The sequence below is a fragment of the Ophidiomyces ophidiicola genome, assembly GCF_022830035.1.
Source record: "Ophidiomyces ophidiicola strain CBS 122913 chromosome Unknown scaffold_33, whole genome shotgun sequence".
Taxonomy (NCBI): Eukaryota; Fungi; Ascomycota; class Eurotiomycetes; order Onygenales; family Onygenaceae; genus Ophidiomyces; species Ophidiomyces ophidiicola.
In genome coordinates, this window is record NW_026054673.1 from 175929 (window position 1) to 198528 (window position 22600).

At 49.7% G+C, this 22600-nt stretch overlaps 9 protein-coding genes across 9 annotated transcripts; 5 read left to right on the forward strand and 4 right to left on the reverse strand.

Annotated features, from left to right (window-relative positions):
• Positions 1-40: 40 nt before the first annotated feature.
• LOZ57_005925 (uncharacterized protein) lies at positions 41-987 on the reverse strand (the record flags this gene model as incomplete). The annotated part of the gene is made up of 4 exons (XM_049254951.1): positions 41-121; positions 182-451; positions 517-792; positions 862-987. The coding sequence occupies 4 exons, from the start codon at positions 985-987 to the stop codon at positions 41-43; spliced, it is 753 nt and encodes a 250-aa protein (XP_049106118.1).
• A 1893-nt stretch (positions 988-2880) lies between these two features.
• LOZ57_005926 (uncharacterized protein) lies at positions 2881-3862 on the forward strand (the record flags this gene model as incomplete). Its single annotated transcript, XM_049254952.1, has 2 exons — positions 2881-3047; positions 3103-3862. The coding sequence occupies 2 exons, from the start codon at positions 2881-2883 to the stop codon at positions 3860-3862; spliced, it is 927 nt and encodes a 308-aa protein (XP_049106119.1).
• A 686-nt stretch (positions 3863-4548) lies between these two features.
• Positions 4549-5463, forward strand: LOZ57_005927 (uncharacterized protein; the record flags this gene model as incomplete). The annotated part of the gene is made up of 1 exon (XM_049254953.1): positions 4549-5463. The coding sequence occupies one exon, from the start codon at positions 4549-4551 to the stop codon at positions 5461-5463; it is 915 nt and encodes a 304-aa protein (XP_049106120.1).
• A 1440-nt stretch (positions 5464-6903) lies between these two features.
• Positions 6904-7446, reverse strand: LOZ57_005928 (uncharacterized protein; the record flags this gene model as incomplete). Its single annotated transcript, XM_049254954.1, has 1 exon — positions 6904-7446. The coding sequence occupies one exon, from the start codon at positions 7444-7446 to the stop codon at positions 6904-6906; it is 543 nt and encodes a 180-aa protein (XP_049106121.1).
• A 1229-nt stretch (positions 7447-8675) lies between these two features.
• On the forward strand, positions 8676-11440 carry CDC48 (AAA ATPase cdc48; the record flags this gene model as incomplete). The annotated part of the gene is made up of 6 exons (XM_049254955.1): positions 8676-8725; positions 8794-8821; positions 8890-8945; positions 9021-9270; positions 9327-10818; positions 10866-11440. 6 exons carry the CDS (start codon positions 8676-8678, stop codon positions 11438-11440), a joined length of 2451 nt encoding a protein of 816 aa, XP_049106122.1.
• A 502-nt stretch (positions 11441-11942) lies between these two features.
• LOZ57_005930 (uncharacterized protein) lies at positions 11943-12695 on the reverse strand (the record flags this gene model as incomplete). Its single annotated transcript, XM_049254956.1, has 1 exon — positions 11943-12695. One exon carries the CDS (start codon positions 12693-12695, stop codon positions 11943-11945), a length of 753 nt encoding a protein of 250 aa, XP_049106123.1.
• A 1627-nt stretch (positions 12696-14322) lies between these two features.
• On the forward strand, positions 14323-15336 carry LOZ57_005931 (uncharacterized protein; the record flags this gene model as incomplete). Its single annotated transcript, XM_049254957.1, has 1 exon — positions 14323-15336. The coding sequence occupies one exon, from the start codon at positions 14323-14325 to the stop codon at positions 15334-15336; it is 1014 nt and encodes a 337-aa protein (XP_049106124.1).
• A 1038-nt stretch (positions 15337-16374) lies between these two features.
• Positions 16375-18012, forward strand: LOZ57_005932 (uncharacterized protein; the record flags this gene model as incomplete). The annotated part of the gene is made up of 3 exons (XM_049254958.1): positions 16375-16645; positions 16701-16862; positions 16925-18012. The coding sequence occupies 3 exons, from the start codon at positions 16375-16377 to the stop codon at positions 18010-18012; spliced, it is 1521 nt and encodes a 506-aa protein (XP_049106125.1).
• Positions 18013-18677: 665 nt separating this feature from the next.
• CNH1 (Na+/H+ antiporter) lies at positions 18678-21914 on the reverse strand (the record flags this gene model as incomplete). Its single annotated transcript, XM_049254959.1, has 1 exon — positions 18678-21914. The coding sequence occupies one exon, from the start codon at positions 21912-21914 to the stop codon at positions 18678-18680; it is 3237 nt and encodes a 1078-aa protein (XP_049106126.1).
• Between the last annotated feature and the right edge of the window lie 686 nt (positions 21915-22600).

Genomic DNA, 22600 nt, shown 5'->3' on the forward strand with positions numbered 1-22600 from the left:
CAAGTCCCATCTTCAGGGTGTACTAGTGCATGCAGCCACACTAGTAGTTGGGTCTTGTTGTTGGTGGCGGTGGTGGGTAGTCCTCAGGCCGTCCGGTGGAGCTCTTGCCAGAGCCATATTGCTAAAAGGTGGACAAAGAATCAGCTCTGCCATAAGGAATAGCGAAAATTACAGCTCATACCTTGCGTCTCAAGGCTTCAAGTCTCTTCTTCTTGGTATGGGCATTGATGTAGGTGCCAATAATGAAGCCAACAATGTTGAAGAATGGCACCCAGGTCTGTTCAGGGAGGAACTTCTGGGCAAACGCCAGCGAGAGTGGCGAGACGATCCAGCTGACCTTCATGACACGGAAGAAGCCAGACTTCACTGTCGCTCTGACCTGGTGGAAGGTACGCGCACCGGCGATAAGGGCCATTGATGCCAGATAGATGACATTTTGGATCGGGGAAATCTAAGAGATGGTATTCATTAGCAAACACACAGCCGTTCTCATTCAGTAAGAAATCCATCACGTACGATGAGATTGCTGGCTAGAATCTGCAGAATCTTTGCCTTCAAACTAGAACGACCGGCAAAAACCCTCTGCAGGATGCCGATTAAGAAGTGGCCTAGCGGGGCGCTGATGAACGCGCCGTAGACAGCCATCTTGGGTATCCGAGAGTTGAAGTAATGGCCATTTTTGCTGCGATCGTGGGCGATCCATGAGGCGAGCAGCTCCTGGAGCGCGAAGAGAGAGCCCGAGGTGAGCATCTTGGTGCGGAGAGGGTTCTCCTGGAGGTGCTTGAGATATGCCTTCGATGCGCATCGTGGTTAGCTCAGCTCTGGGATGCTGGAAGCCGCAAACAGCGCCAGCGAACATACCGCCAGGTAGCCATTCGGGGTCTTGCCGCCGGTCAGCTTTTCGCCGACCTTATGCGCGAGATCCTCGCCGGCCTGGGCCACGGCCTTGACTTCGGCTTTCACCTCCTTCTCGAATTTGACGGACATGTTGGGCGACGACGGGTGCAATGGAGGGCCAGGGAGAGCGTGGGCAGGGCGCGATTGAGGGTGGTTGGAGAGCGAGCGGAGGTGCAGCTGAGAGGTGAAGAGGTCGAGATGCGCTCTCCGAGGCCGTGAACGTGGGGAAGGGAAGGGGAGAGTTCGCGTCGATTAGTGAGTTGACTTAGCTTGTTTGTTTATGATGGGGGGACCGAGGTCAGCGCCGGGTCTGGGTTGCGCCAGTGCCGCACGTCCTGCCACCCGGAGATTTCACGACACAACTACGGAGTAGCCAACCGGCTAACTAACTAACTAACTAGTTACTCTGTACATTGAGGTCTACTGGGCTCGTTTGCATGGGCTCGCTGACACCGGACAAGTGCCTGCAGCGAGCCTTGTCTGAGTGGTTGGCACCACCGTGCTGTTCTGCTCTGTGCCGAAGCCCGCCTTTGGGCGCGTCTGGTGGGCGTTTGGGCTGAACTAACTAGCAGGCTGCTATTTGCTGTCTGCCCATCAGTGGCAACGCCATCCACTGCACATCCTGCCGCTTGCATCGCCGCCCTGAGCCAGGTCTCTCCCTGCTCTCCTTGCGTTGTGTGGTCTCTGCAGCGCTGCCACTGGGCCCCCAGGCCGCCGCTTGGCGCTTCCGCTGCCCCGTCGGCGATTACCATGACAACCGCCTTAAATAAACTAGCCCTACGAGAGTTAATTCCCCCGGCCATCCTCTGGAACAACATCACTCCATCAGCACAATGCACAACAACTTCAAAGCCAATACAGCATTGCTGTATTGATTTCAGCATCTTGCAACTAGCCGCCCAGGCCCAATCCTCTATGCTGCCAAAGCTATGCCCAACACCCTGACAGAAGATCTGCCTTTCCCTGCCGCCCCACGCTCCCTACCTTGATGGCTTGTTCAGAGCGACTAGATTTCCTTTTCTAGCCCTTTCTCATTTACTGAAAAATCGACATTTTCGCCAAATTCATGGTTTAAAGAAGAAATATAGGACTGGAGCAGTGCTCTTGGACTCCAGTGAGGTCTTTAGCGCCCCAGCCCCAGCGGCAACTCACCTTCTACATGGGCTAGATGGTTCTCATTCATCCTAACTCTGCCGTTCTCTTTAAGACGATACTGCCTTACTATACCAGCACAGATACTAGAACTGCATTCACATTGGATTTCTGATCTATCGCTGAACATTCTGGGACTGCTAGTATAAAAGTAAGATGATGGTGGACTGTTTCTCTACTTTTGATTCCCTTCACGTTTCCTTTAGCCCTCTTGCTGTACTGCTTTTGTGAGAAGTTGTTCTTTAGGTACCCCTGTTTGCCTACAGGCCATCTTCCAGGCATTCCAGAGCACACTTCTACTACGAAAATGCCTATAAGTAAAGCATCAAACCAGATATACTATAAAAGATTCACACAGTTCTACGTGTGCTACTTACGGCTCTACTGACTTGCTCACCAGCAATACTAGCTCCGACGGCAACACCGAAGATAGCGATTTCTAACTGGCTGGAGGCGGGAAGGGACAGTATCATAGCTCAGGGCTGGGATTTCTTTTTTCTTTCTTGGGAGTTGAGAATCATGCAATTAATTTGGCCTCGATATCTTATGTATGTATTTCCTTGATGCAATTTCCTTCATATTATCAGTAGTGATTCGGTCCTCCTTCACCAAAAGGGCAGCCTAAGATACCCCTGGCGGCCGGTTAAGAAGCTAATTAGCCACCCACGTGACCGACATCCTCGGCTCACATGAGAAGGCCCAAGCCGCATTCGTGTTGGTGAAGCAGAGGAATAATGGAACTCGAGGCATGGGAGACTTTTGTTTTCCTTCACAGCATGCATCTCCTTTCTTTACAGGGAATGCGAGTAAGCAAACGTTACTTCCAGCCAGATGGACGACACAGTTGACGCCCCTGACCCCACCCCAACGGTGCCTTCGTTAACAAACGGAGGAACGGAGAAAGCTGCAGACTTCCCAAAGACTCAGGCGAAGAACAATATAGCCTCTGTCGGGCGTGTGCTGTCGAATGTAGATGCTACGGCACTACGCTTAAGCAGGTACGGGTCTCTTGCTCCCTGGCAATTTAACGACTTACTCTAACATATTCCACAGTTTAATATCAACGTCCTACAGCGAAGAAGCTGTTTTCGCAACGGTCGGTTACTCTGCTGACATCCTCCATCATGCCCTTTTCTCACCGCCAATACGAACCATCCTTTCTCGCCTTCGCTCTCGCCTGGGGTTTTCGAGTCTGAACGCGCAACCCAACAGCCCAGATGCACCTACGCCCTCGCTCCTTGCGCTAGCAGCGCTCATGTCAGAAACGCGAACAGCCTTACGACTGCTTGGCTTGATTCCTCTGTGGGAATGGGGCTCCGCAACGGTAAAGTCGCCCCCGGCCGACGGGGTACTCCGCGGCGTGGCCTTCGCGCAGGTCTTCGTGAATATCGTATATCAGTTCATGGAGAACGTCGCGTTCCTGGCATCCAAGGGGGTCATTCCGCAACGGATCATCCAACGCTGGGGCGGCATTGGGAAATGGTATATCTGGTCGACCCGCGCTTGGCTGGGCCATGTGGTGCTGGAGCTTGTGCGTCTCTGGCGCGAGCGGTCTCTCGCACAGCGAAAACAAGCCGCTCAAGCGGGAACGGCGGTGGGGGTGCTGGACGCGAAGGAGCAGAGCGTGGAAGCGTCGAGACGTCGAGCTTGGAAGAAGAGCCTGATCAATAATCTGGCGTGGTTTCCCCTCTGCGTCCACTGGAGTTTGGAGAACGGGGCTGGAGTCCCGGATGGTATAATCGGGGTTCTTAGCATGGCCGCTACGGCTTGGAAAATAAGCGATTTGTGGACAGCGACGGCAACGCTCACATGAAGCTCGTCGCTTTAATAACGTTATTAGAGACGAGCCGCGCGTTGCCTGAATTTTTCTATAGATAGATAGCAGTCCTTCTCCACACACTTTGTTTCCCCGGTCAGACGTGCGCTCCGATCTTTCTCGCGCAACAAAGGGACAGACGATCGTCCGGCGATCATATGCGGCACAAGTGTCCCAAGCCAGCCGTTTCATGGAGCCCCTTTGAAACGAGTTGTGCTCCCTGCATGCCATGAGCCCAGGAGTCAACGCTAAGCACTCGGCTGCCTTAAAATAGCACCAGGCCGGCCCACCAGATGAAGCCCAATACTCCGTAATAATAATAATAACGTTCCTCTGATGATGATGAAGCTGCCAGCGCCCGCGCCACGTACGCCAGAGTCCCGAGCCGGCACCGGGCCAATACAACTAGCTAACTGAGGCTGTCGCGGCGGGTAAGAAGAAGAAGAAGCAGATAGCCGATCGACTTAAAGCCGACGGACGCGGCGGCGGCGCGGAGTGCATGGGGGCTAACTACTCCGCCGCACTCGTCCTTGGAAGGATTTCTCGTCTTTTCTTCTACGCTGTGCGCTATATAGTTACATACTTCTAGAAGTGTGTGTGTCTACAGCCTGTCTCTCCTTTGCTAGACCTGCTCTGCCCTCGCCGTGTTCCATCCCCGCCCAGTCGACACCCGTCCCGCCAGCATGACGAGTCTCATGTCCAAGCGAAGCGTCTTTACGACGGTGACCCCGTTGCCCCCGTATATTTCCCGCGAAACCGTGATCGAAACCCTGCACCAGCATGCCGAGATGATCGAGCTGAATCCCCTGGTCATCAAGCACGAACGATGCAAACCGATGGCCACGGCGCCCGCTGACGAATTTCACTGTATTTGGTATGAGCTGACCGATAAGATCCACTATCTACCCGGCGGCATCATCTGCGGCAACATCTCGTATAAGGCCTGCTTTCACGACCTGCCTCGAGGCCTCCAGACTCATGTGTATGCGCCTACGGGGCTGGATATCAAAGAAAAATGGACCGTTGGCGGAAATATGCCCGGCGAACCAAGAGAGCCCGTCGAGTTGGGCCTCACTGACGCACCCCGGGAGGGCTTGTACCTTCGCGAAGACGTTGACATGCGATGCAACATCCTGTCCACGAATTTCGTCAAGAAGACGCTGAAAAAAGCCCACTCCGTCCTCATCGACCGCTTAATCCTTAAAGCGGATATTCTGCGGCAAAGATCCGATCAATACAGCCCATACCTACACAGCTCGATTACAGCAGGCTCAGCGTACGCACCTACAGACACAGATTCATACCGCAGCAGCGTGCAATCACCCACCTCGATCGTTTTCCCCCCGGGCACTCCAGATATGAATTCTCAAGCGCCGCACTCCTTTATGCCCCAAAACGAGCTACATTTCCAGCCCAATACCTTAAACCTCAGCCACGCAAGTCGCCTCTCAAATGCCAAAAGCGTCATCATTTCTGAAATAGACGGTACACCGATTACAAGGCCTGAAATCAGAGTAGAGCAAGCGGAGAGCAATCAAAAAAAGGGAGAGTCAGCTGCTGTTCCGAAGAATGACAAGGCTCCCGAACAGACATCGTGATTTATTCAAGAGACGGACTTTTGGAGGCGAATCGAGATACCCTGCTATTTAGAGCTGCACCTTTAGCCTTTTTTTCGTTCTACCGGTGAGAAGCTACTATTATTCTATATACACACTTTTCTTCTTCTTCTTTTCATTCATCTTAAGGCCTCTTCTTCTTTTCTCCGGCTATTTTCTTCTATTTTTTTCTTTTCATATTAGCAACGATGACTTATTTTATAACTTATTGATACTGATTAAAAACAGCCCATAAAAAAGGAGAACTTGGTCTCAAATTTATCTTTCGGTTTATACAAACAACTGCTACTTTACATTTTGTCTTGCACTGTGATTACGCGGGCGTGATCCTGGGACACCAACGGTGTCTAACCCTTACAGTCGACATCTATCTTAATTGCAGTGACCAGGGCAACACTAAGAGAAAAATACTTACTCCAAATAGCCTTGATTTTTACTTGCTTTTTTGGAAGGAACAATGCCAACCATCATAGAACCGGATCCCTGGCCTTCGGTTTCATCTCCTGCAGCTAGACAATCCGGACATCGCGATGCCTATCTCCGACTTCGATCCACCGCCGAGACCACAGCGCGGCATGCTAAAGTTTTCAGCCTCATTAATGATCACCGTGGTGGTTAAATCCATTGGACGGGGTGATCCAACCACTTCCATTGCACAAGTACTGGCTCTCAGTCGGCGCCCCGGCATCTATAAGAATTCTGCAGGGGCATGAGCCTTGACTCCCCGCTTATACCCATTTCAAACTCTTAGCAATTCCTTCCTATTATTAGCGAAGTATTCTTCCATCGAGGTACCCATACACGGACCACCGCGAAGCTGTATCTAAGAAGATTTGGCTTTACTTTATCGTCAGGCACCAAGTCCTCTTTATAATATTAGTATTGAGACGGTGCTCTCAAATTATAAGCGAGTCATTTTCCCTTGGTAAAAGGGCATTTATGCATGTGCTAGTTGTTTGAGTTCTGGCGACACGTGTCTGTTGATTTGTGGCCTTCGGACTTCGCCAACCCAATTACCCGTTTTAGTGAATTAATAGGAATGTATGAAGTATAAGATAGCAAACTAATAGCTACTGGCAGGGGCTACCATGGAAATGTATGAAAGGTTGCGGTAGCTGTAAGGACATAAAACGTCTGATTTTACTTTCATCCACCAGGAAGGAAATGGATCTGCATGGCATTTTATCGCTGAATATAGAAAATGATTAGTTTTTTCGGTGGGCATAGGAACCAAACAATAAGGAAGTAGACTTAGTACTCCCAATCGCGAAATACAAACCCCTTAATCGAAAATGTAATGAATGTTATTCGGGCTTTGAAAGATTGTTCAAATTTCATCAAATACTAGCTGAGAAAAGGCGAGCAGTTTGCACAAGAAAAAGCTTTGTGGGAAAGAAGAGGCTCAGAAAGAGTAATTTGCCCCTACGACGACGAGTACTTTCGTGTAGCGTTCTGATAAAGTTCACTTTGTAGAAAGGTGTCAATCTTCCACGACTTAGCACCCATTGACACCAACCCATCCATGCGGCCTTTCCAAACAAATGTAGCTGCATCAATTGTCCGCAGAACCCCATCGCGTGTACAGATTTCTACCGAAACAGGAGTCAAATGCTTCGCGTTTTCGGCTTCGAACTCATATATCCAGTTCCGCTGTTCTGCAGATAGACCGAACACCACAAGGCCATCGACGCTCTGGCCCAGTTTTCCAGATGCTCTGACAACCGGGATGTCAGCGCCCTCGAAAACCCATAGCTCGTAGCCGGGAAGGCAAGCCTGTGTCATATTTGTGGCAATATCTAAAGATGGTTGGGCGTCGGTCACGGATTTAAGCATTTGGGGAAGCATCAGTGGTCCGAAAAGGAAGATAGGTGTCGAAACCTTAAGGAGTTCCTCGAGCTCGTCTTCTTTTATCATGTTCTTGAGAGCGCGCATGTAGTCTTGAGGGTGTGCAGATTTATTTTCCATAGTTGCTTGTTGCCTGCTACCTGGAAATTCAGTCTGTGAGAGAGATTCAGGTTCACTTGGATGCGATCTCCAGAGATCTTAGGCTTGATGTGTTGCCTTTTAAATATTCACTAGAAAGGCTAGTGCCAGCAATCATATCCAGGATATAGCATCCACTGGCGCAGTGCCATTGAGGAGTGGTCAAAGCAAGGATAATATATTTGTTATGGCATTCAGGCAAACTTCTTTTAGCCCTGGTCTAGAAGAGTAAATTGAATGATAGCAGCAGAGTGAAGAGGGGGGTATAGACGACAGTACAGTAAGGGCGAGATTGGCGCAGGGTCCATCTGCTGGTGCCTGGAGCCGCCTTAAAGATGTCCTTGCACAAGAAAGAAGAAGCACTTATCAGGCGATATCCTAGTAGATTGAAGCTGCATTGTGCAGATCGGCTGCAGAACGAATGTTTGTTCTGTTTCTATAGCTATCAGCCTGATGGACTCCAGCGTGCTTGCTTGGAGGGACGCCGTGATTGGTAGCAAGGGGCAGGGTGGCATTCCAACACAGAGGGTGTTTTACCAGCAGGGAATGGTGAGCTATTCAATAACAAGCTCAGGCCTGGAATAGAAAACAAGGCTGGGAGTTGTGGACATGTTGCCTTGCCATGGCACACCCCGTCCCTGGCGAACCGCGCCGCAAAGGCGTCATCCGGCGGTTGCCTACGGGTTCTGTCCCACGACCCTCAGGCGCAACCCTTGGAGAGCCACGCCGGAAGCCGTGCAGCTGATGGGCTGCTGTCCCACGACTTCGCCTCGTCCATCGCCTTCCAGCAGCTTCCAGGCCGCCCTACTCGCGTGATTGGTCAGCACGGCCTGTTCCGCTGAGTCACCCAGCCAAACCAGACAAACCTAGCCCGACGCGGCTAGCGCCATTGGAGCTCTGGCGCTCTCGCCCGCCCAAAACGGCCACCTTCACCCTCGCAACATCACCGTCCATCTCTCTCTTGCTCCTCTCACCCCCGCTCGTCCTTGCCCTCTGTTTTCCATCTGTGCTGCATTCCCACCCCAATTGACTCCCCATTATCGCTGCACGACGCATCTGTGATTTATTTCCAGCGGTTGGCAGAGAGCTGCACCCGGGCCTCATCACTGCCTTCTGATATCTCATCCTTTCGGCCATTCTCCTCTCGACAACCTCATTATTCTGCATCCTGCCTTTCTTAGAGCATTTGGTTCACACATACTGCTGTCAAAATGTCTGCAGAGCCTGATCACGGCCCGTCGAAGCACAAGGTCAACTTGAAGTGAGTTGCAAAGACCGCATCTGCCTAACTTGCTTGTCTCTAGCTGTGTCTTGCTAACTTCCTTCTAGTGACCCTTCAGGCGCTGAAAAGAAAGAGGTAATCCTACTCGGCTCGGCTTCCGCTTGTTGATTTTTTTGTTGTTGCCGGTCACTGACATCATTTAGGAACTTGATACATCCACGGCTATCCTTAAAAAGAAGAAGAAGCCAAATTCGTTGATGTAAGCTACCTCTCCACTGATTTCCAAACCGCTGGTATACCGGGATACTGATACTCTCTTTTCCTTTCTTCACAGTGTTACCGATGCCGTTAACGATGACAACTCCGTCATTGCTCTTTCTAACAATACCATGGAGACACTCCAGCTCTTCCGTGGAGACACAGTTCTCGTAAAAGGAAAAATGCGGAGAGATACTGTTTTGATTGTCCTTGCAGATGATGAGCTCGATGATGGAAGTGCCCGTATCAACCGCGTTGTTCGACACAATCTGCGTGTCAAGCACGGGGACGTCATTACTGTCCATCCTTGCCCCGATATTAAATACGTGAGCTGGCTTCTCACTTTTGGTTTCCTTACATAGTGACTTACTTTATTCTCTAGGCAAAACGCATTGCTGTTCTACCAATTGCCGATACTGTGGAAGGTCTTACTGGATCGCTTTTCGATGTTTTCCTTGCCCCATATTTTCGTGAAGCCTACCGACCGGTTCGACAAGGCGATTTATTTACAGTCCGTGGTGGTATGCGTCAAGTAGAATTCAAAGTTGTTGAAGTTGATCCACCAGAGTACGGTATCGTTGCCCAGGACACAATGATTCACTGTGAGGGTGAGCCTATCCAGCGAGAAGATGAAGAAGGCAACCTCAACGATGTTGGCTATGATGATATCGGTGGTTGCCGCAAACAAATGGCTCAGATTCGAGAGCTGGTTGAGCTGCCTCTTCGCCACCCTCAGCTTTTCAAATCGATTGGTATTAAACCTCCCCGTGGTATTCTCATGTTTGGACCCCCCGGTACTGGTAAGACCTTGATGGCTCGTGCTGTGGCCAATGAGACTGGTGCTTTCTTTTTCTTGATCAATGGTCCTGAAATCATGTCGAAAATGGCTGGTGAATCCGAATCCAACTTGCGTAAGGCGTTTGAAGAGGCAGAGAAGAATTCTCCTGCTATTATCTTTATTGACGAGATTGATTCGATTGCACCCAAGCGTGACAAAACCAACGGCGAGGTTGAACGCCGCGTTGTCTCTCAGCTTTTGACTCTCATGGATGGTATGAAGGCCCGTTCCAATGTCGTCGTCATGGCCGCAACCAACCGCCCCAATTCCGTCGACCCTGCTCTTAGACGGTTCGGCCGTTTCGACCGTGAGGTCGACATTGGTATTCCAGACCCGACTGGTCGTCTAGAGATTCTTCAAATTCACACCAAGAATATGAAGCTTGGCGAGGACGTCGACCTTGAGGCCATCGCGGCGGAAACCCATGGTTATGTTGGTTCTGATATTGCTTCTCTCTGCTCAGAGGCTGCGATGCAACAAATTCGTGAAAAGATGGACCTCATCGATCTTGACGAAGATACGATCGACGCTGAGGTGCTTGACTCCCTAGGCGTGACAATGGAGAACTTCCGATTTGCACTTGGTGTTTCCAATCCGTCTGCTCTTCGTGAAGTCGCCGTTGTCGAGGTTCCCAACGTCCGCTGGGAAGATATTGGTGGACTGGAGACCGTCAAGAGAGAGCTTATCGAAAGTGTCCAGTACCCAGTCGACCACCCCGAGAAATTCCTCAAATTTGGTCTTTCTCCTTCCAAAGGTGTTCTCTTCTATGGCCCACCAGGAACTGGTAAAACTTTACTTGCGAAAGCCGTCGCCAACGAATGTGCTGCCAATTTCATTTCTGTTAAGGGCCCTGAATTGTTGAGTATGTGGTTCGGTGAATCTGAAAGTAATATCCGCGATATTTTCGACAAGGCGAGAGCGGCCGCTCCATGTGTTGTTTTCCTAGACGAACTTGATTCCATTGCTAAATCTCGTGGCGGGTCTGTGGGTGATGCTGGAGGCGCCTCTGACCGTGTCGTTAACCAACTTCTTACAGGTATGCTATATTTCCTAAATTTACTAACTTGGCTAACCCTTATATAGAAATGGATGGAATGACATCTAAGAAGAACGTCTTTGTCATCGGTGCCACTAATCGTCCCGAGCAACTCGATAATGCCTTGTGCCGTCCCGGCCGTCTTGATACCCTCGTTTATGTTCCTCTTCCTAACGAGTCAGAGCGTGTCTCGATTTTGAAGGCACAACTCCGCAAGACACCTGTTGCCCCAGATGTCGATTTGCAATTCATTGCTAGCAAGACCCATGGATTTTCTGGTGCTGATCTCGGCTTTGTTACACAACGTGCAGCTAAGCTCGCTATCAAACAAGCAATCTCTGTGGAAATTGAACGGACAAAAGAACGAGAAGCCGCTGGTGAAGATGTTACTATGGATGAAGATGTTGATGACCCAGTTCCAGAACTCACACGCGCTCATTTTGAGGAGGCCATGCAAATGGCTCGCCGCTCTGTAAACGATACGGAAATCCGACGGTATGAAGCATTTGCACAAAGTATGAAGAACTCGAGTGGGAGCAATTTTTTCCGATTCCCAAGTGAACAAGAGAGTGCCCAGGCCGGTTTCGGTGACGCCGGCAATGATGACAGCCTGTATGACTAAAGACTTATCTAGCAGTAGGCTCCTTTCATATTATCTTCTCAAAGTCTGTCTTCATATCTCTACAGCGATTAAGGTTCAACAGGATTGAGAACATATGATATTGGGTGGAGCAGGAATACCGGTTCATATTAATTTTGTGCATGACGACGTTATACCAGTTTCTTGGTCGCTCCTCGATCGAAATTTAGATTGATGTTTTTCTTAGTTTATAAAATACTCAATGCCAGACAGTCAATGGTTAAATTTGAGAATCTGGTAGAAAGGATATGCCTAATTGAATTTGCCCATGCCGCTGTAAATCGAGATGTCGCATTAAGTAATAATGTACACTTAAACCAATCGTGAGTATGTATCACAAGAGGAGTCAGAGAAAAGGGTTATGGATATCTATGCAATGGCCTGTATGGAATAAAACCATGCAGCAAAGACCCGCAATCACAGCAAATGCAAGCACCAACAACCAAAGAGAAAACAGCGTAAAAAGGGATTATGAAAAAGCCAACTATCGCTTTGTAGCCGCCATTGCTTTTGACGAAGCCTTCTGTGTCTCATCAAGTTCGCCTTCACCGTCTTCATCATCGTCTTCTACCGAGTCTATGATTATCTCCCCCAGAGCTTCATGCAAAATTTTGACGCCTTTTCCGACTATGTGTGGAGGTATGCGAACATCGACTTCAGGGAGTGTATACAGTTCATCAGTGCCAACATGGGTCGTGTCAGGTTTATGCTTGCCGTTCAGTTGTTTCATCTTGGCATTACCGTTGATATCCTTGCCGGCGGCATTGCCTTGTTCGTTACCGTCATCGTCATTGTCTCCCTCTGCGTCACTGCTGTTTTCCGTTTTGACGTTGGTCGCCCCATTTTTCATCGCGATACCGTTTGTTTCTTTGGCACGTTTCCTCTTACCGAGGACAGACTGAGTATGGCCCTCGTCGCCGGGCGGCCGGGGGGCGGTGGCGGATTGGACGATGCTGTCGACGACGTCTTCAAAGTGCGTGCAACGGCCGGAGCGGAGAAGTTCGAGGGCGAGGGCACGAACACGCTCTGTCCAGCCGGAGGCGGAAAGGGAGTGTAGAAGAGAGGTGTGGAGGTCTTCGAGGGTAGAGGTGGTCGAAAGGAAGGCCAGCGCCACGTCGGTGGGAGACGAGAGGCTAGAGAGTTGGGCCGTTTCGGAGGTCGATTGAGTATCATGGAGGGGCTTTATACGATATATGGTATCTGAGGAGATCGCAGGGTTTGGGTTGGGCGTCGGCATTGTAAAGGGGAAGGCTCTCGAAGGCTTTTGGTGGTAAAGGAGCGAAAGAGGAATTATTGGGGCGAAGACCAGCTGTCGCGGAGGAAATGGTTGTCAACGCTCTTGGAACAGTAGGTAAATTGTGAATAGGCGAAAGTGAATAGGCAGATGGGGCGGGGAGATAGAGAGCTCGCTAGAGCCGATGGTGCCTTGTGTAGTCCGGGCCAGCGAAGACCATGCTTCTGAAAAAGATGGGGAAGAAGGGGTAAGGATGCAAGACGAAAAGAAAGGAACAGGAAAGCTCCGAGATCACTTGCGAGCCGTCATGGCTCGTTGGGTGACTGCTTCGCTTTGCCCCGCGCCGTGCGATGTCGCTTTTTCGCTTGTTCGTTTGATAGCGAAAAGGAATTCCCGCCAGCGAACGTCATTGTCGGTGGAAGGGCCGCCGCCGCTGATTGGCCCGTGGCGCGGCTATTTAGGGTTGTGTTGGTTGGCTGCCGCCGCCGGGAGCGGCTGCGGTGGACGGGCAGCAGGCTGGGAAACAAGCTCAAGCGGGTGCAGGAAGAGCCCGCCAGCGCAGAGATTGCCTCCAAAGTCGCCGTCGCCCGATTAATCTGCATCCGACGCTTTCGTTGCAGTCGCTCGCCAACAGCCGCAGCAGCCGCAACAGCCGCCGGAGCTTAGTTAACGGCGACTCACATGATTCAGCCGCAAACCTTAAGCGACGTCGACAGTCAAAACCGAGACAGAAGGCGCTTCGCTACCAGCGACCTTGCGCTTCGCAAGGACCAACCATTTCCTTCTCTGTCACAAACTCTGAGTGCGTCTTTTCAGGATGTGCAATTTCCAGGCGATCAATATGGATCCTACACTCTGAGGTAGTTGGGCGCTGCCCTAACTGCTGCAATAGCCCTTGTCAAGTTGCCCCTTTCCTTGCCCCAGCGAATGCTTCTGCCTCTTCTTGTCAAAGTCACTGCATTTAACAACAAATATAAACTTCTTTCTTTCTCAAAATTGGCAGTTTTATAGTAAAAGCAATGGCTTCCTATGTTTTGGCTAGCCGAAAAGGATCTTATTTTACATTTCCGCACTGGGCCACAGGGACACATGCTTATAACAGTGTACCAAATTAGGGGCACTGGCCACACTTTCCTGCATTTATTGGAAAGCAGTGCTTTCAACTATTTCCTGAATTTCAAAAAGGCTTTATTGGAAAAATATGTTCCAATTAATAGTTGGATGTACACTTTTGAATTATTACAAACACACTTCTGACTAAATTTACTTTCAGTGTTCTTCAATGGATCCCTGCACCCTCGCTTGAAGCGCTGTCTTGTTGAAGAGTTAGTAATTGCGCATACTCCTATTGACCGGAACTTCCAAATCAGAAACAGTGATGTGCCAATGTTCTGTCGTTCTACAGATGGGGACTACTCCTGAACATGTGGTATAATTCACAACTGCTACATACTATTTTTTGGACATGAAGCACGTGCAACACAGTCAGCCATCACGTCATTTAACCCAAATCAATTCAATTCCTACAAGTTGGAATTCACACGTATCCAATGTTATAATAGTCAAGAGACATTATTCAGAGGTTTTGTTTGCCAAAAGAAATTCATTCCTGTTTCAAAAATCTACAATCATGGTTACATCAGTTCAGCTAACAGAGCCAGCTGCCGGGAATCCAGATCCCCCAGACACCCGCAATTCGACATGCGAGGTGGGCCAACTTAGCTGTCAATTAGTTCCGGGTAATAGCGGTGTAGGGACGTCGACCCTGGGAAACCTCGATATTCTTCCTCTCGAGGTTCTTCGCCTTGCTCTCTCGGATATGGACCTGCAATCTTTGACCAACTTCAGCCAGACCTGCCGATACGCCAAAACGGTAGTTGACGGCCTGTTGAATTACAAGACATTGTGCACCCTCGTTCCGGATGTGGTAAAATCCATCGTGGCGTTGGGGGCCGGGAATTGGATCTCATGTGATATTTTGCAGGACATGTTACGCAATGCTACTTGTGTAGCTTGTGGTGAGTTCGGGCCATTCATATACCTATTCTCGTGCGAGCGCGTTTGTGCGGATTGCTTCGTTCTGGCAGCGGAGTACCCCACAGGATTTGTCAAATTCGCCTATTCCGTCTGTGGTCTTAATGATGAGACTGTGGGAGACCTTCGAACCTTACGTATTGCGGAGGATAATGTGTGCAGTACCGCAGTGCATGATACATTGCGACTGATTAACCGGAAGGATGCGGTGACTACTGGCCTCCAGTTAAGAACGGCGCCTTTTCGATTTCTGGATATCCTCAGCGGCGGCACTGCTGAGCTAGAAGAGCTGAGCTCATCTGAGTCGGAATCTTCGGTAACGCACAGTAAAAAATCGGACGTCATCAGTGCGCTTATGTTCTACGCGGGGGCCCTCCGAGCCCCGAAAATCGACTTCGATAGCCGTACCGTGGAATGGGGTACTTGCTGTGAAATTTGCGACCAAGAGGGTCGGATTGGGAAGGCAAAAATGGACTGGGATCACTGCTCTGAGGAAAGCTCAGAGTGCATCATGGAATGCGACGGTGCAAGGAAAATCCTCTCGTGCATGGACTATTGCCAGCTTATTGTCCGCAACGCTGTGGGGGGATACATCAAGTTTAATGATTAATCCGCTTTTGGCGCGGGCTGCGGGAGAATGCGGAGAGCCCGGTAATATTCTCCTCTGCTTCATCTACTCTGTAACTTGCGGGTCAGCCTTGAACCTTCCTTAATGCTCACAACTGTTACTAGCCCCACGGCCGCGTGCCGTGGCTGTTTACGAGTGCTCTCATTTCCGCTGTATTTAGTTGTGGCAGTTAGTATCACTCATCTCACACCCGCTCCGCATGTCGCACGTCGAAACATCATCACCGGAAGAATGACATCGTGCGGCTCGGCATCCTTCAAAATCGTCAAGGAGCGGGCCCGCTAGGCCGTATCAGGCCTAGGACCCGCGCGGATCAGTCCCCCACCTGGTCCCCTGCACGCTAGGCTGTATCCGGCACGCCAAACTCACGTGAAACCCCGATTCGGCCGGTGGAGAGACAGTCACGTGGGATGCCCTCGCAATTCCCCCAAAACGCCATCTCCAGCGACGTCTGAGTTGCTTCACGACCGCCGGCCATTCCCTTGCATCCCCGCTTGCAATCGATCGTCTCGCTGTTACCCTGATCCTGCCAGCCCCGAGGCCCTCGACCCGTCAATCGTTACCGGTCGAACCGTCGGTCGAACCGCAAAAACCCGCCCCCCGTCAATGGGCACATTGACTCTTGTGTTGTAATTTCGGGCTCTACTATTGTGCCCTTATACACAATGAGCGGAGTAGCCTCCTGGTGAATGCTCTATTGGCGCCTGGTTCTTTCTATCGGCCGCCTTTTGCCTGTTCTTCTTACCCTCGCTTGACCCCAGCGTTCGTCAATTCAAACGCTTGTTTTCAGTCGAGTTCTAGTCTGATTTCGAATTCCAAAGTTTATACTCTCACGGCCTTATATACACTCTCGACGTTGGTTTCTGCGGTCACGATACCCACTTTACGCCAATCCCTCGTTAGCATTCTCGTCTAATTGTGGAACGGAGAACTGCGACTTTGCAACCTTTCACCTATCGCTTGTCAGCATTATCCAGCAAGCGAGCCTCTACATCGAAAGAAATATCAAAACGAGACACTATGGCGTTTCCTACTGCATATCATCATGCAGACTCGGATGCTGACGACGAGTACGAACGCAGTGTGGTAATTTCGCCCCGGCTTGTCGATGACTCTGAGGCCTCTCCAACAGATTCCGAGCCTCCATCCGCAGAAAACACCCCTACCACCTTTGGGAATCTAGCAGATGACCATAATTCGCCAATGTCGTCCATAATAGAATGGTCCGCTGAGGAGTGTGCAAATTTTGCTATAGGCCTTGGCCTAAAACAGTACCGTGATTCTTTTATAGGTGAGTGAAAATTGGTCTTGTTTCTCATACAAAGAGTCTAATTTGGTATTTTCAGACAACGATATTGTCGGGGAAGCCCTCGTGGCATTAAGACATGATGAGTTGAAAGAGTTAGGAATGTCGAGTGTCGGCCACCGACTCACCCTCTTGAAGAGTGTATATGAGATTAAAGTAAAACAAGGGGTGTCTTTTGATCCAGATCACTATGTCCCTCTGTGTAAGTTAAAATGTTGTTGTAGCTGCTTTCTTTCAAGGTACTAATAGCTGGTCCGTCGATAGCCGCCGAACAGAGCAACGCAAAAGAAGTAGCCACTCAAGAAGATGTTGCTCTCCTAATACGGACTATTCGCAAACGAGACGAAAGACTTGCTGCGGCAGAAACGGAATTACGAAAATTGGCAGACGATTATAGGAAGTTGCGAGAAGAGTTGTTACCAGTGTTCAAAATGGCCAAAGACAGGTCGCAGCCATTACCATATCAGCCTGCATCATATGGGGGATCAACATTAGTTTCAGAATATTCCCATGACCAGGCTGCAGTCTCTCCTTCTATGGCGAATTCGCAAGACAAAGGCTCTGCTAGTCTTTCTAGGACTTTCTCAAAGAAACTATTCGCTGGGGGAACTACCCCAAAGACTAATTCTCCCACACATATCCCTCAATCCATACCCGAAGGACGGACGTACACCGATAGTTCTTCTCTGGATCCATCTGCTGCCGCAATTGCTGCTTCAACTCATTTAACGGCTTCCATGAACGGCGGCCAACCCTCGCCGAAGGGCATCCCATCCCCCACATCGCCTGCAAGTTTCTATCCACAACAGACCCTTGCATCCAGGTCCTACTCCCGTGAGACTCAATGCACAAATCGGCCCTATGACCACCCAGAAGATCCACAATCACAGCAACGTCAAGACCGTTCTACTCCCTGTTACCCTAGTTCTAGCAATGGCCAACCCGGCTCGCGCGATCGAAACGATTCCACGGGGCCTAGCGTTGAGATATTCAAATCTTTCCGCGTTTCCATGGAGGACCCATGCTACAAAGTTCTCCCTGCTGCCCTTAAAAAATATAATATACATGAAGATTGGAGACATTACGCCCTCTATATCGTTTATGGCGATCAAGAGCGCTGCCTTAGCCTTGAAGAAAAGCCACTAATTCTGTTCAAACAACTGGCTAGCGAAGGCCAGAAGCCTATGTTTATGCTCAGAAGACAAACGCCAGTAAGTGATGGCACGGCAACGAGCATGTATTCGAGCAGCGGGATCGGGTTTCCTCCGGGGAGTGGCAATGTCGATGCAGGTGGCGGAGGAATAGCCCGGCCACAGCCTGGAGCCATTCAATTACCTGGAGGTGTTTTGTGACGTTTGACAACATTGCGTGGCTTTGCACCTTTTTTTGCCTTCCATTTTTTACATCATTTCCCGCTTCTCGGGATGAAGCAGCTTTATTTTTCCTTTCTAACCCTTTTGCCAAGGCAATTTTGAATTACGATTCTACTTTTCGATTTTAAATAATCACATTTTTACCCTTCTATGCATGAGGAATTTATCATATATGTTTAGGAATATATGGCGTCACATTTATTCAATGCTCATTAAGCAGATCTTCTTTTTCAGTGGCTTTCAGGGATGAAACATAAAGGAGCCAGCAAAATCCATTATGATAGCATGCCAACAGCTTAATCCCAGCATTTCACTAGCACAACCTTTTTTCTCCACCTAGTCTCAACACTTCCTGCTAAATATATATGCAGATCCCACAGACGGTTCCTCTCAAATGGACTATCAAACTTAAACTTCATTAACACTATCTTGGTTATCAATAACATAATTGAACCAGTAACTAATCTAAGACCAACAAAGATATCATGCTAAAATATATTAAAACACAGATTATTTACAGCCTACTCCGTATATGAGCCTTCATAAGCACTTCTTGTATTCAGCATTCTGTATGCTCCTACGTACCTTGGCAACTGGGATATAACTATACATTGCATAACTATTAGTTGGGTGACGTGCGGATTTCAAGATCGTCCCCTCTCGCCTCCCCACGAAATCCGCGACGCATGGCCCCTTTGAGCATTCCCGTTGCCGTTGCCGTTGCCGTTGCCGTTGCCGGTAGTCGAAGAACCCTGCTCGGCCACGTCACTGCTACTTCCAGCTTGCGCGGACGACAGCATCATCGCGCTAGTCCTGGCTTTCGCCGGCCTAGTTCCATCAGCGAAGGACACTTTCCCCTTTACAGGGCGCGGTCGTCCGTCATCCTCGCTATCAGAGCTGTCACTATCAGCGCGACGGCCATTCCCACCATCATTTTGTGTGTCTGGTAGCTGGCCTAGAGCCGCCAGGCGACGTTTCCGCTCTGCTGGGGTTTCGCTATCCATGTCCAGCCCGACCGCTCCTGACGCCGATACCTGCGGTGGCGGCAAGCCTGGCAAGTGCCTAACTTCCGCTGGTGGAATATGCATTGTTCCGTAATCCTCAGAGCGTCGATGGGCTCGCCCACGGCTCATCGGTGATAAAGGAAGGGATTCTTCGGACTCGCCGAAACGCCGGCGGCGGCTTTCAGCAGCTGAGGATTGCAAACCGGTATACCGAGCTAAAGAGGCGGCAACATCATAAGATGGTACGTCTTCTCTTTCAGTGCTATCATCACCTGGTGTTATCGAAGATGGGTGTTCGTTGGTGATGCTCAGCGGTGTTTCCTGACCTTCAACGAAACGATAGTGCGGTTCTTCTTGCTCTTGTACTGTGACTGGATGCAGCTGGCCCGGGATATCTTCGTCATAAATTTCTTTTCGAGCTTTAGGATCGAGTTGCTGAATCTCTCTGATAAAATCTTCTTTTGTCATTCTACGTCCACCAAGGCGTCGGCCTTGGCCACCATTCCCAGGAACAGTGAATCTGAGCCTCTCTTCATCGGATGACGCTTCTTCATCGTTTTTTGGTTTCTGTTCTCCTTCTTTGTCCTCTCCACGGCCCATCCAACTACCCATCCGGGACAAGTGCCATCTTGAAGATTCCGCCCCAACAGATGACTCGCCTACTTGGGTCTCTTTCTTTGTGGTCTTGTGTCCCGGGATATTATACTTCTTGATGACCTCTCCATCCTCGTCTTCTACGATAATTGTGTGTGCAAACTGATACGCTCGTGCAGATCGACGCTTGCGCTCCTTCTTCGGCTTTGCCTCTAACGAACTTTCAGGAGGCAACAAATCCTTCTTCTTCCCATGCTTCCAAAAATGTTTTTTTAGGTGCTTCATCGGATGGGAGAGCCGATCTTCGCCGATGCGTTTGATCTCTTCCCCTTCATCCCGCTCATGGGGGTGTTTTCGTCCTTTGGCGAAGATCCCAGAAGAGTCCTCGCGGATTCGTCTATGTTGGGCCATAATTTCTTGCTCCCGTTCTTCGGGTGGAATATGGCTGATGTCGACCGTCTCCAAAACATTTCCTTCTTCATCTTCAATGATAATTTTACCTCCTTCTTGATAAACCTCTATTTCTGGCTCCCCAGGCGGCGTCTGACCTTCAAGTCCATCACTGGATTGCCCACCGGATGTCAGTGATACTACACCCCGTTCAAGGTCTGTAGATTCGGAAGTAGTTGCCGGCTCTGCTCTCCTTTGAGGGGTAATGGCGGATTGGCTAATTGGTCCCCCTGCTCTGAGCTTCTTCCGTTTTATGGGTTTTCGGCTTGAAGAGCGACTACCTGGCTGACTTGGCTGATCTCCTTCTTTTTGCCGTCGTAATAGGCTGCCAGGTATGCCAATAGGGCCAAGAGTCCCCGGAGGAAATTGAGGGACCCCTTCGCTAGATGAGTCGAGAGATTCTTTGCGTAAAGACAGTGAGGCCTTAGATTGAGACTGAATACGGGGCAACCGATTCATCCAAGACGGGCCTTCATCGTTAGTTGTAGTGTACGACATGGTGATGGTTAATGTGTTGATGCGCTTGCCCAGTGTGAAGACAGCGACAGAGGACCCATGAACGAGGATAGAGGAAATAACTAAGAATGTTGTTATAGGCCATATCAATTTAATGACGGTGTAATTGTGTTCGCCTTTTCCAGGAAGTCCGTCAAGGGGTTGAGTCGAATGTGTTTCCAACTCAGCTCGAGCTAAGATACAGGCGAAAATTGCCCCTACACCGATTGGACCGAAATGGCCCGCAAATAAAGCTTCTCTCCAGGTCTTGATATCTGGTATCATAGGCTTCAACAGTAACATGATGGGTATCCGACGGAACAATATCACCAGGATTGCAATGACAACTAATCTCCAAGCAGGGAGACCAATCTCTATGTCATTGAACTCCTGCCAGGGAATGATTGCACCAAAGTAAACGAAGTAAGTCAAGTTGAGTAACAAGTCAATAACATTAGAGACATGAGACTCTTCGGTTTTTTCAGTGAACCAGCCGTCATTACTAAAGCCTACACCGGCGGAAAAGCCCATGAGAAGATCGTCCATGCCTAGTAAGCTCCCAGTCCCTGCACAAAATAAAGCAAGGACAAAGTAAAATACTAGAAAGCTTTCTCGATCGATAAGACCCTTCCGCTCCGCAAACTTTATCGCATGGCGGCCGGCGTAGCCGATCATGAAGCCAAAAAAGGCACCTAAGATGCATTCGTAAAGAAGCGTGACGCAGAACCAGTGAAAAGCCACTTTGTTGGCCTTAGGCTGATACGCTAGAATGTATAGTGAGAGGTAAATGAAAGGGAAAGCCATGCCATCATTGCAGCCTGACTCTGCTGAGAGCAGATCTCGAAGATGTTTAGGGACCCGTTTTGCGAATTTGCCCTTACCGACAACAGATGAAGCCAGGACAGGGTCAGTGGCAGTAACACAAGCTGCACAAATGAGACTCTCTAGCCACGTCAATGGGGGAACCATCCACCAAATAAAGAGGCTCGTCATCATCCAGCCCCAGGTCATCACGGGTATCAGAAGTAATGCTACAGATTTCCAGTGTCTTTCCATATAGGACTTCGGTAATTCGACGCCGACGGCAAAACATTGCACGACAAGCACAATTCGCGAGAATTCCAGCGTAAGCTTATCAACGTTCCCCCAAGATATGGGGTTCAGAAAGTTGGCTGCATGAGGGCCAAAGATGACACCACACAATGTGGCAACTGTGGCTTCGCCAATATATAGCTTTTCCTTCACAAATAGCGAGCATAGCATGAACAAGCTGGTAAAGCCGCCTAGGATAATATACGCGACATGGGGCTTGTCAATGTCGAGATGGCTCCACGCCATGGCTACCGGGCCGCTGAGAGTCAAGTGCGGAGGCCGCTACCCTGAGGGATACAAAAGACGGGCCTCGAAGGCCAAAGTCTTTACGCGATTTGGAGTCTGTTCAATGTTTTGAGACAACAGTCGATCTTCGATCAGCAAACTAGGGCAACCACCACAGTTCGATGGGACGCTTCTCTGTCGTTGGGTCCTTGGAACGCGAGCCTAGCTCTCAGCATATCCTTTAGTTACCTCCTTGTATGACCAGAGAAGAACCGCATCAATGAGCGTTATTCGATAACGTCGATCTGTTCGGCGCGTTCGAAAGATCGGCGCAATGTCTCAAGAGGCGAATTATCTCTTGGAAATTGGGAAGAACGAGAGGAAGATAAAAGCTGTAGATTGATCTAACTAGCTGGAGAGCAGCAAGGTCAGGCAAAAAGAGAGAACAATCCTCGGGCAGAGAGCATGCTGATTGCTTTGAAGAAAGCACTCATTTAAATATTTTGCTCCTCTAATATCGCACGTGGGCTGTGTTGAAACACGCCGTATTCAGCAATGATTGCCAGTGGCTTTCCGACGGCCGCGCGACCACAACGCACGAAAGCAGGCAATTCGAGGATTCCGATGTCGATCGAACAGCGCAAGCGAGAGAGGCGAAGAAGGCTTGAAGGCGAACAAGCAAGCTTGGCCGAAAGAAGCAATGCCGA